The sequence below is a fragment of the Lithobates pipiens genome, unplaced genomic scaffold (genome assembly GCF_037356315.1).
Source record: "Lithobates pipiens isolate NorthernLeopardFrog02 unplaced genomic scaffold, aLitPip1_a1.2 Scaffold_1, whole genome shotgun sequence".
Taxonomy (NCBI): domain Eukaryota; kingdom Metazoa; phylum Chordata; class Amphibia; order Anura; family Ranidae; genus Lithobates; species Lithobates pipiens.
Window position 1 is genome coordinate 229297175 of NW_027507685.1, and position 12428 is coordinate 229309602.

At 47.5% G+C, this 12428-nt stretch overlaps 1 protein-coding gene across 2 annotated transcripts in view; it reads left to right on the forward strand.

Moving 5' to 3' along the window:
* The window catches only part of LOC143984130 (class I histocompatibility antigen, F10 alpha chain-like), a 174296-nt gene that overhangs the window by 53336 nt on the left and 108532 nt on the right, over positions 1–12428 (forward strand). For both annotated transcript variants that reach the window (XM_077484443.1, XM_077484449.1), the window contains exon 2: positions 7116–7376. In XM_077484443.1, the coding sequence (XP_077340569.1) occupies positions 7116–7376 (261 nt within the window). The remainder of the gene's footprint in view (positions 1–7115; positions 7377–12428) is intronic.

Below are 12428 nucleotides of genomic sequence, written 5' to 3' on the forward strand. Positions count from 1 at the left end.
CTCCACCTCCATGCTGACACAATCATCCTCCTCCTCCTCATCCTCTTCCTGTGTGATGAGTGGCACAGCAGGAACACTGTCTGGATAAAGGGGGACTTGAGAGGCAAGGAAGTCCTCCTCTTCCTGCCTCTGTTCTGCCTCAAGTGCCCTGTCCATTATTCCACATAGCATATGCTCCAAGAGGTGGACAAGAGGTACAGTGTCACTGATGCATGCACTGTTACTGCTCACAATTCTTGTGGCCTCCTCAACTGGTGACAGGACAGTGCATGCATCCCTGATCATGCCCCACTGGCGTGGTGAGAAAAAACTGAGCTCCCCTGACCCTGTCCTGGTGCCGTAGTCGCACAGGTACTCATTGATGGCCCTCTGCAGCATGTGCAGCCACTGCAGCATGGCCAATGTTGAGTTCCACCTGGTGGGCATGTCACATATAAGGCAGTTCTTGGGCAGGTTAAACTCCTTTTGGAGCTCAGCTAGCCGAGCACAGGCATTAAATGATTGGCGGAAATACACACAGACTTTCCTGGCCTGCTTCAGGACACCCTGTTAGCCCGGTTACCTGCCCAAGAACCGCTGCACCACCAGGTTAAGGACGTGAGCTACACAGGGCACATGGGTCAGTTGTCCCTGTCGGAGGGCGGAGAGGAGGTTGGTGCCATTGTCGCAAACCACCATTCCTGGCTTAAGCTGGCATGGCGTCAACCACCTCTCGGCCTGCCCCTGCAGAGCTGACAAAACATCTGCCCCAGTGTGGCTCCTGTCCCCCATACAAACCAGTGCAAGCACAGCATAGCATCGTTTTGCCTACGTACTTGCGTAGCCCCTGGAACGCCTACGGAGCACCGCTGGTTCTGAGTACAGAGCACTGGAAGAGGCCATGGAGGAAGAAGAAGAGGAGAGGATGGAGGAGAGAGGTGTGTCACCACCAATAGTAGCATTTTGAAGGCATGGTGGCGGAACAACCTTCAACACTACTGCACCTTGTCCTGCATCCTTCCCAGCTGCCAGAAGAGTGACCCAATGGGCCGTGAAAGACAGGTAACGTCCCTGTCCATGCCTGCTGTACCATGAGTCAGTGGTAATACGCACCTTACCGCTGACCGCCCTGTCCAGCGAGGCAAGTCCATTGCCTTCCACATGCCGGTAGAGAGCCGGAATCGCCTTCTGTGTGAAAAAGTGGCATTTGGGGACCTGCCACTGAGGAACCGCACATTGTACAAACTCACGGAAGGGGGCCGAGTCTACAAACTGAAAAGGCAGCAGTTGAAGTGCTAGCAATTTAGCCAAGCTAGCATTCAACCGCTGGGCATGTGGATGGCTGGGAGTGAACTTCTTTTGATGGTCCAGCAGCTGGGGCAGGGACATTTGCCTGCTATAATCGGACGTGGGTGTACTGCTAGCAGAGTGCCCGGAAGCACTTGGCTGTGACACACCTAATTCTACACCTTCATTCCTCTCAGAGCAGGTTTCAGAGAGGACTGAAGGTCTAGTGGGGTTGGAGATGCCAGCTGATGAGGAGCAAGGAGAGGTCCGCTTTGTTCTTTGGGTCTTTGAGGTATGCTTGCCAACGAGCTGCATGGCAGGTCAACATATGTCTGGTCAAGCATGTGGTGCCCAAGCGGCTGATGTTTTGGCCACGCGAGATACGCTTCAGACATATGTTGCAAATAGCAGCTGTGCAATCTGATGCACTCGTCATGTGCCTCCTCCTCCTCCTCCTCTCTCCTACCAGGCACCCACGTGGAGTCAGTATATTGAGAGGAGCAACAAAAGTGGGACTTTATATGAAGTACGTGAGTGCAATGAGATAAATTTGGTGAAAAATTGGGAAAATGTATTAATTGGTTCATAAAATTAATCAATGTTAATACAGTATACATTCAATATTATCAATTCCAAGTAAGAAAATATTTGGTACAAGCAAGTAAAAATAATGAAACATCTATACAGAGTAATATGAACACAAGAAAATTTTCCACCGTACACCAAATTATGTTAATATAAAACCATAAATATAAGGTAGTGCCTGCCTGACAAATGGCTTGGATATCCAATTGGAAAAAGTATTGATAAAATATATGGAGGATTAGTCATAATTGAAGATAAACATGACAGTTGATAGCTCTACGCGTTTCGTAGCTGAGGTACCACTCGTCAGGAGTAAGCGCGTGTCTTCTCTAAAATTAAAAATAGAATAGAAATGCCACGTGCTGATGATGACGATGCACCGCGTCCACGACCAGCACTGTTGTCTCTAGACACAGAGCCTGCTTGCCCTCTTTTATCGGCTCGCGCCTGTCTGCCTCTCCTTGTTGGCCTTCCAGACATGGTAATGGCCTGAAGGGAGATGGGAAAACTAGCAATTGGGTAGTGTATATTGTGCTGGAGGCACACACAACACCCACTAACTCCTGCAGATGACAGATGGCTCAATTAGAGAAGAGCTATATAGGTGGATATAATGGTGTATACTGCGGTCAGGGCACGCAGAATCTCCTACAACTGACTGCAAGCTCTATTAAAAAAGAGCAATATAGCTAGCTATATAGGTGGATATAACGGTGTATACTGCGGTCAGGGCACGCAGACAGCACGCACAATCTCCTACAACTGACTGCAAGCTCTATTAAAAAAGAGCAATATAGCTAGCTATATAGGTGGATATAACGGTGTATACTGTGGTCAGGGCACGCAGAATCTCCTACAACTGACTGCAAGCTCTATTAAAAAAGAGCAATATAGCTAGCTATATAGGTGGATATAACGGTGTATACTGTGGTCAGGGCACGCAGACAGCACACACAATCTCCTACAACTGACTGCAAGCTCTATTAAAAAAGAGCAAGATAGCTAGCTATATAGGTGGATATAATGGTGTATACTGCGGTCAGGGCACGCAGACAACATCCACTACAGAAGAGCAAGAACGCAAAATCGTCCGATAACGAACGGTGTATACTGTGTTGAAGGTACACAGAACACCCACTAACTCCTACAGACGCCAACACACTACACAAGGCCGCCGCGCTGGCGGCCTTATATAGTGTGGGGCCTGTACTACACAGCCTGAGCTATGATTGGCAGGATGCCTGTGGCCAATCATGGCTCTCCTCGCTGCTGGCACTGTGATTGGGCCAGCAATCATGAGCCAGCAATGCACTGCGATGGCGCAGTGCATTGTGGGCCGTGAGCACCACACGAATTTGGCGCGAACGGCCCATAATGTTCGGTATTCGCTGAACGGGTGAATGGCCGATGTTCGAGTCGAACGTGTGTTCGAGTCGAACACGAAGCTCATCCCTACTGGCAACATGATAAAAGAGATAAGTGTGTTGTCCCCAGTGCAGCCAGTGTTGCCCCCAGTACAGCCAGTGTTGCCCCCAGTACAGCCAGTGTTGCCCCCAGTGCAGCCAGTGATGCAGCGAAGAGAGAGGAGAGCCGCCTCCGCCGTCTGGTTCAATAGAGCGCCTGGAACATCACAGCTTTCATTTCAATAGCTGTGTGTTCCCCCGTCGCGTGCCGTCACATACAGCCCCTCCCCCTTGTCCGGGGAACTGTGATAGATAGATCACCCGTCCAATCGGATGGGTGATCCTACATGACAACTAGGAAAGGTAGAATTTAAGCAGAATAAATTTCAGCTTTAGCCACTTAAGCCCCGGAAGATTTGCCCTCTTATGACCAGGCCATTTTTTGCTATACGGCACTGCTTTGATTTAACTGACAATTTCACGGTCGTGCGATGTTGTACCCAAATAAAATTGATGTCCTCCCCCCCACAAATAGAGTCTTTTGGTGGTATTTGATCACCTCTGTGGTTTTTATTGTTTGCGCTATAAACAAAAAAACATCAATTTTGAAAAAAAAAACAATATTTTTTTACTTTTTGCTATAATGTCCAAAAAAAAAGTCTTCCTCAGTTTAGGCCGATATGTATTCTACATATTTTTGGTAAAAAAAAAAAAAAAAAAAACGCCATAATCGACGTACAGCTACGAGTATAACTGCGGCGGCTGGTCCTCAAATAGTTAAAGAATATTCAAATCAAACCCTTGTTTCCAGCTTTGGATAGATGGGGTAAAGATTAGAATGTCTGACAGGTTCCCCTCACCACATTGTCAGCGGGACTGGGCCGGAAACCCTGAGAGGGGTTCTAACCTTTATTTGCTTGACATAAACTTTAAACATATACTGTATATTTAGATGTGTGTCAATGATTACATTGATAGTCCATAGAGCTGCACGGTTCTGGATAAAATGAGAATCACCATTATTTTGCTTAGAATAAGATCACAATTCTCTCACGATTCTGAAGAACTTTTTTATTTTAAAGATTTACAACCCCTGAACATTAAATTATCGATCAAGATGACAATAAAATAAGACATAATACTCTTTGCTTCAATTAAACAAGATGGCTGAAAATATAATAATGTATCTGGGAGCACACACAAAGATGAATATACAACTCCTATAGACCAGATGATAAACACATTTGGTGCAGCGCTTTACATGAATGAAAAAAAAAGTCCATGTGTTGGATGAATAAAGTCCTATGTGTGACCGACTGTCATGAACTGTCGATCCTTTCTTAATGCAAAAGCCCCCTATGACAGCCCCCTGTGCAATGTGTCAAAACAAAGAAAGTGAATAATATCCAGCATTCAATTATAAACACTTGTGCCCAAAGTGTTGCACAGAGCTCCTTATCTGTGATATCCCTCCACCATTCTATACACTCACCAGATAGTAAGACATTACAAGCCTTGAGCCATCGCCATAGAACCCGGTGAGGACATATCCTGAACTGCAGTGGGTTAAGAGGACTTTGCAAGGAACCGGCAATAGATGGCTGCCACTCCTACCATGAGGTCGTGGTGGCAATGATGTCAGTGTGTAGGTCCCTTCTGATGCATTTCATGCGCATGCACGTTCTTAAGGGATCCGCCTAAGAGGCCATCAAATAGGCCATCTATTACCGTTTCCTTATGAAGTCCTCCTAACCCCCTACAGTTCTGGATATGATGTCACCAGGTTCTATTGCGATGGCTCAAGACTTGTAATGTCTTACTGTCTGGTGAGTGTATAGAATGGTGGAGGGTTATCACAGATAAGGAGCTCTGTGCAACACGTTGGGCACAAGTGTTTATAATTGAAAGCTGGATATTATTGGCTGTCTGGTGAGTATTCTGTCACAGGGGGCTTTTGAATCAAGAAAGGATTGTCGGTTCATGGCAGTTGGTTACACATAGGACTTTGTTTATTTATCTATTTAAGTAAATCACTGCACCAAATTAATCATGTGCTTCTCTCCTGTCCTTGAAAATATAATTGGCTGAATCACAGAAATGATGAATTAAGATTGTGTGGGGGAGGGGTCGATTCAAGATTGCGATCTTTTAACAATAAATCGTGCAGCTCTAGGTGTCCATTAGGCCTTAAAGCGGAGGTCCACCCTAAAATGGACCTCCGCTCATCGGAATCCCCCCCCTCCGGCGCCACAATCGGCACCTTTCAGGGGGGAGGGGGGTGCAGTTACCTGGATAATCCAGGTAACTGCACCCACTTCCGGGCTAGCTCTCTGCGGAAAGGGGCGTACGTTACGCCCCTTTCCGCAAGCGCCCGCCCCCTTCAGCAAGTGCCCCGCTGCCTGCTGGGAAACACACAGCTCCCAGAGGCAGCGGGGACCGCCCGGATTGCGCCGCGCGGCTCGCGCATGCGCAGTAGGGAACCGGGAAATGAAGCCGAAAGGCTCCATTTCCTGATTCCCATACCCAAGATGGCGGCGGCAGGACCCGACAGACGAGCGAGCGATCGGCTTCGAGTGCCGACATCGCGGGCACGCTGGACAGGTAAGTGTCACTATTTAAAAGTCAGCAGCTGCAGTATTTGTAGCTGCTGGCTTTTAAAAAAAAAAAAAACGCGGAGTCCCGGTGGACTCCCGCTTTAAAGGGGGTGTAAAGAATTTTTTTTTTTTAAAATAACAAACATGATATACTTACCTCCACTGTGCAGCTTGTTTTGCACAGAGTGGCCCCAAACCTGCTCTTCTGGGGTCCCTCGGCGGCTGTCTCAGCTCCTCCCCACAAGAACTAACCACCTTCATGTGAACCCTCTCGCATGGTGGTTATTTCTTGCGGCGCGCTCCCATAATATGGCCGGCGCCTATAGCTGCTCACTGTATCACTTGGCCCCGCCCCCGGCGCACCGCATCATTGGATGTGATTGACAGCAGCGCGAGCCAATGGCTGTGCTGCTTTCACTCCATCCACTCTAGCCAATCAACGGCCAGGCTGAGCTGCGAAGAGGCCACCGAGGTAGGGTTGCCACCTTTTCTTCGAGCCAAACCCAAACATTTTGTGTGTATGTATAGTGTATGGTGGTGGGAGGGGGTGTGTATGTATAGTGTATGGTGGGAGGAAGGGGGGTGTATGTATAGTGTATGGTGGGGGAAGGGTGGTGTATGTATAGTGTATGGTGGGGGAAGGGGGTGTATGTATAGTGTATGGTGGGAGGAAGGGGGGTGTATGTATAGTGTATGGTGGGGGAAGGGTGATGTATGTATAGTGTATGGTGGGGGAAGGGGGTGTATGTATAGTGTATGGTGGGGGAGGGGGGTGCATGTATAGTGTATGGTGGGGGAAGGGGGCTGTATGTATAGTGTATGGTGGGGGGAGGGGGGGTGTGTATGTATAGTGTATGGTGGGGGGAAGGGGGGGTGTATGTATAGTGTATGGTGGGGGGAAGGGGGGGTGTATGTATAGTGTATGGTGGGGGGAGGGGGGGTGTATGTATAGTGTATGGTGGGGGGAGGAGAGGTGAGAGTACTTTGAAATTCTGACATGGAAATAACTTACCTTACAAGTTTGGCTGCAGTCCCAGAGATCTCTGCACACATTCCAGAGCAGCAGGGAATGGGGAGGCTCCGCCCACCTCATTGTCCCTTCTGCAGTCAGCCAGAGGATTGGAGGAGAGCACCCGGCCAGCAATATGGAGGCTCCGCCTCTGTGCCCCTGACAGATCTGCCTGTGTGTGGGGTCACCCTTATTTCTCAGGATATATTATATGCTGTGTGATATATAACCATCTGTGTATCTTTCTCTCTCTATCAGACAGTCACACTCTGCAGTATTATAGAACTGCAGTCTCCTCTCCAGGATCCGGACTCCCTGTGTATTCTGAGGTTGGATATGTTGATGATAAGGAGATAACAAATTATAACAGTGACACCCGTCAGCATCTTCCCAAGACTGAGTGGATGAAGAAACTGGGATCTGATTACTGGGAGGAGGAGACACAAGGAGGTCGGAGCTCTGAGCCTGTTTACAAGCACAATGTACAGACAGCGATGAGTCGATTCAACCAGACTGGAGGTGAGAGAATTTTTACACTCACTGATGGATTTGATTATAAATATAAACCAAAGTTCTATTTAACCTCTTCCCGTCCGCCCTATAGCCGAATGACGGCCGTAGAGCAGGCACTTTCGTCCGAGAGGCCGTCCCTGGACGTCCTGTTGTTTACTTCCGCAATGTGCGCTGCCGCGGGCGCGCATCGGGGAAGTTCTGTGTTTGCCATGTCCCCCGGAGACAGGCAAACACAGATCGCTGTAAACGGCCAATCACAGCGGCCGTTTACAGTGCGTTCGGCGTGTCCAATGCGAGATGATCTCATATGTAAACATATGAGATCATCTCTCAGCGCCGCTCTCCCTCCTCACACAGACAGCGTGTGAGAGGGGAGAGATGAACGGCTGCAGCGGCCGTAAGTGTAAAAAAAAAGTGCCATCCTGCCCCAGTGCTACCTGCCCCCCAGTGCCACCTGTTAGTGCTATCTGTCCCCAGTGCCACCTGTTGTCAGTGCCATTTGCCCCCAGTGCCATCTGTCATCAGTGCCACGTATAAGTGCCATCTGTCATCAGTGCCACGTGTCATCAGTGCCACATAGTGCCATCTGTCATCAGTGCCACATATTAGTGCCATCTGTCATCAGTGCCACGTATCAGTGCCATTTGTCATCAGTGCCACCTGTCAGTGTCACGTGCCATCTGTCATCAGTGTCACGTGTCATCAATGCCACGTATCAGTGCCATCTGTCATCAGTGTCACGCGCTATCGGTGCCACGTATTAGTGCCATCTGTCATCGGTGGTGTGTATTAGTGCCACGTATTAGTGCCATCTGTCAGTGCCACGTATTCATGCCACGTGTCATCAGTGCCATGTATAAGTGCCATCTGTCATCAGTGCCACGTATTAGTGCCATCTGTCATCAGTGCCTCGTGTCATCAGTGCCACGTATAAGTGCCATCTGTCATTAGTGCCATCTGTCATCAGTGCCATGTATAAGTGCCACGTGTCATCAGTGCCACGTATAAGTGCCATCTGTCATCAGTGCCACGTATTAGTGTCATCTGTCATCAGTGCCACGTGTCATCAGTGCCACGTATAAGTTCCATCTGTCATTAGTGCCACCTGTCATCAGTGCCACGTATTAGTGCCATCTGTCATCAGTGCCACGTATCAGTGCCATTTGTCATCAGTGTCACGTGTCATTGTCCTGGTGCTCCAGGGCCTTCAAAAGTGTAATAGGTAGTCAACAAGTTAGATGTGTAATTTATGCTCCTAGAACATGTGACGGCGCTCCCTGCATGTCAGGCCTCTCTATGTGGCCAGGCTGTGAAAAAGTCCCACACATGTGGTATTGTAATACTCAGGAGGAGTAGCAGAATTTTTTGGGGGGTGTCATTTGTGGTATACACATGCCATGTGAGAGAAATAACCTATTACAATGACAATTTTGTGGAAAAAAAGAAAAAAAATGAAAAATCTTAATTTTGCAAAGAATTGTGGGAAAAAAATGACAACATCAAGAAGCTCACCATGCCTCTTACTAAATACCTTGGAATGTCTACTTTCCAAAAAGGGGTCATTTGGGGGGTATTTGTACTTTCCTGGCTTGTTTGGGTCACAAGAACCGAGATAGGCCACCAGTACATCAGATGTGATCAGATTTATCCTCTTTCCTTTACACCAGTACATCAGATGTGATCAATTTTGTGCGATTCGCACCACAGCTTGTAGACTCTCTAATTTTCACAAAGACCAAATAATATCCACTAATTTGGGTTATTTTTACCAAAGATATGTAACAGTATAAATTGTGGCCAAAATTTATGAAGAAAAATTAATAATTTGCATAATTCTGTCACAGAAACAAAGAAATATGCGTTTTTTTTTTCAAAATTTTCAGTCTTTTTTCATTTATAGCGCAAAAAATAAAAACCCCAGAGGTGATCAAATACCACCAAAAGAAAGCTCTATTTATGGGAAAAAAGGACAAAAAATTAATTTGAGTACAGTGTTGCATGACTGAGTAATTGTCATTCAAAGTGTGAGAGCACCGAAAGCTGAAAATTGGTCTGGGCAGGAAGGGTGTTTAAGTGCCCAGTAGGCAAGTGGTTAATATTATTATGTGCAAAACAAAGTCCCTCTGCACAGTATATATAGAAGGTGAAATGAGTTGAGTACTGGAAGGTCACCATTCCATTATAGTCAGTATGATGTCTGTACGGCACTCACTAATGTCCCTCAATGTATTATACACAGCAATGATCCTTCATGGAGTGTTGTGATGTCATCACATGTGCCGTGTGAAGATTGCGGTTATTGGTGGAGATGAGGTTCAGGTTTATCATTAATTCACAGCAATTTTCAGGGTTATAATGGGTTCAAAAATTGAAAATTTTTGCCCAAAAACCTTTAAGGCTCCGGGCACACTGGCTTAAAAAAATTTTGTTTCTACAGAAGTTTTACCTGTAGAAGCAGCTCAGTGTCACCCGATGTTTCCTGCACATTAGGACAATTACAGGTGTATTTTAACCACTTGCTTACTGGGCACTTAAACCCCCCTCCTGCCCAGACCAATTTTTAGCTTTCAGCGCTGTCACACTTCGAATGGCAATTGCGCGGTCATGCTACTGTAGCATGACTGAGCAATTGCCATTCAAAGTGTGACAGCGCTGAAAGCTAAAAATTACATTTTTATCATTTTTTTTCACATAAATGGAGCTTTCTTTTAGTGGTATTTAATCACCACTTGGGTTTTTTTTTTTGCTAAACAAACAAAGACAGATTTTTGAAAAAAAAAAGTTTCATAGTTTATTATAAAATTTTGCAAACTGGTAATTTATCTCCTTCATTGATATTCGCTGATGAGGGTGCACTGATGGGCACTGATAGGCGACACTGATGGGCACAGATAAAGCGATACTGATGGGTACAGATAAGGCAACACTGATGGGCACAGATAAGGCGATACTGATAGGTGGCACTGATGGGCACTGTTAGGTGTAACTGATGGGCACTGGTAGGTGGTATTGATAGGCAGCACTAGTGATGAGGCATTGATTGGTGACATTTATAGGTGACACTGTGGGCACTGATAGGTGGAGCTGGTGGGCACTGGTAAGTGATATTGTGGGCACTGATGGGTGGTACTGTGGTCACTGGTAGGTGGCACAGAAGCCTCTGCAGAGGCTCTCAAGATTGAAACTGCTGTCCCTCTCACAGCCACCAGTGATCGGCTTTTTTTTTCTCTCCTCACACTAGTGCCACAGTACCAGCATGAGGAGAAAAAATAGCAGATTACCAGCTTTGTTTACATCACATGATCAGCTGTCATTGGTTGACAGCTGATCACGTGGTAAGGGGTCGGGATCATGGGGGCGCGCAGGCCACGCAAGCACAGAAGGATGTCTATGGACGCCCTCCCGGCAAATTAGGTCCACACCATAGCCAAACCTTCAGCTATAGTGCAAACGGGAGGTGGTTAATGGTTCCCGACTGGCACCGGTATAAATAAGTCGCCAGAGTGGCACAGCTGGGCAAAGTAATGTACCCATACGTTGCTTTGAATATCCTGCCGTGCCCGCACATGGGCCTGCCGCGAGCTCCGTGAACATGCCCGAGGACTCAATCACCGCAGGGATAACTGCAATCATGTCATGGAGCTCAAAAACGGAACCGATGTAAACAACATCTCCCTGTTCTGACTAGTGACAGCACACTGATTGTCTGCTCCCTGTCATCGGGAGCAGCGATCAGTGTGATGTCACACACAGCCCATCCCCCAGACAGAAACACGCCCCTAGGAACACTTAACCCCTCCCCACCCCCTAGTGGTTAACCCCTTTACTGCCAGTGACATTTTTACAGTAATCTATGCAATTTTATAGCGTTGATCGCTGTATTAATGCCAATGGTCCCAAAAATGTGTCAAAATTGTCCGATGCGTCTGCCATAATGTCGCAGTAATGATAAAAATCGCTGATCGCCGCCATTACTAGTAAAAAAAATAATAATAAAAATGCCATAAAACTATCCCCTATTATACGTATAGGCCTAAACAGAGGGAAAAAATGTATACTTTTTGGGGGATATTATAGCAAAAAGTAAAAAATAATGCATTTTTTTCAAACTTGACTCTTTTTTTTTTGTTTATAGCGCAAAAAATAAAAACCGCAAGGGTGATCAAATACCACCAAAAGAAAGCTCTATTTGTGAGGAAAAAAGGACGTCAATTTTGTTTGGGTGCCACGTCGCACGACCGCACAATTGTCAGTTAAAGCGACGCAGTGCCAAATCGCATAAAATGCTCCGGTCGGGAAGGGAGTAAATCCTTCCGGGGCTGAAGTGGTTAAGCTCAACGTTTAGAGGCAGGAAAAACCCTTCTGGTTTGCGTTTCTGATTGGAGCTTTCTGGCACAAAAAAATGCAAAACTCTGAAGCTCATCTAAGCTTTGTACAAAAAATTATCTACATGGACGTTTTTTTCTGCCAAGGGACCTGGCTTTTTATGCCCAGTGTGCATGGAGCCTAAAGCCGCGTACACACGGGCGGACTGTCTGCCCAACTTAGTCCGCCGAAACACATTTCAGCGGCGGACTACGTATTTCAGAATGTTGGAAATACTGTCCGTCGGACTCGCATTTCAGCGGACAGTCCGCCCGTGTGTGTGCCAGTCCGCCGTACTTTTGAAATGAGCGGACTTTTCCCGCCCGGAGAAAAGTCCGCTCATTTCGAGCGGGTATCCAGGTAGGCGGGGCCCGCGACGGAGACGTCGCTGGCCCCGCCGCCTGGTATGGACTTAAAGGGGAACCCAACGCTGAAAAAAATCGGCGTGGGGGTCCCCCCCAAAGTCCACAACAGACCCTTGTCCGAGCACGCTACCCGGCCGGCCAGGAAAGGGGGGCGAGCGAGCGCCCCCCCTCCTGAGCCGTACCAGGCCACTTGCCCTCAACATGGGGGGGTGCCTTGGGGAAGGGGGGGCCGTGCGGCCCCCCCACCCCAAAGCACCTTGTCCCCATGTTGATGAGGACAAGGGCCTCTTCCCGACAACCCTGGCCGTTGGTTGTCGGGGTCTGCGGG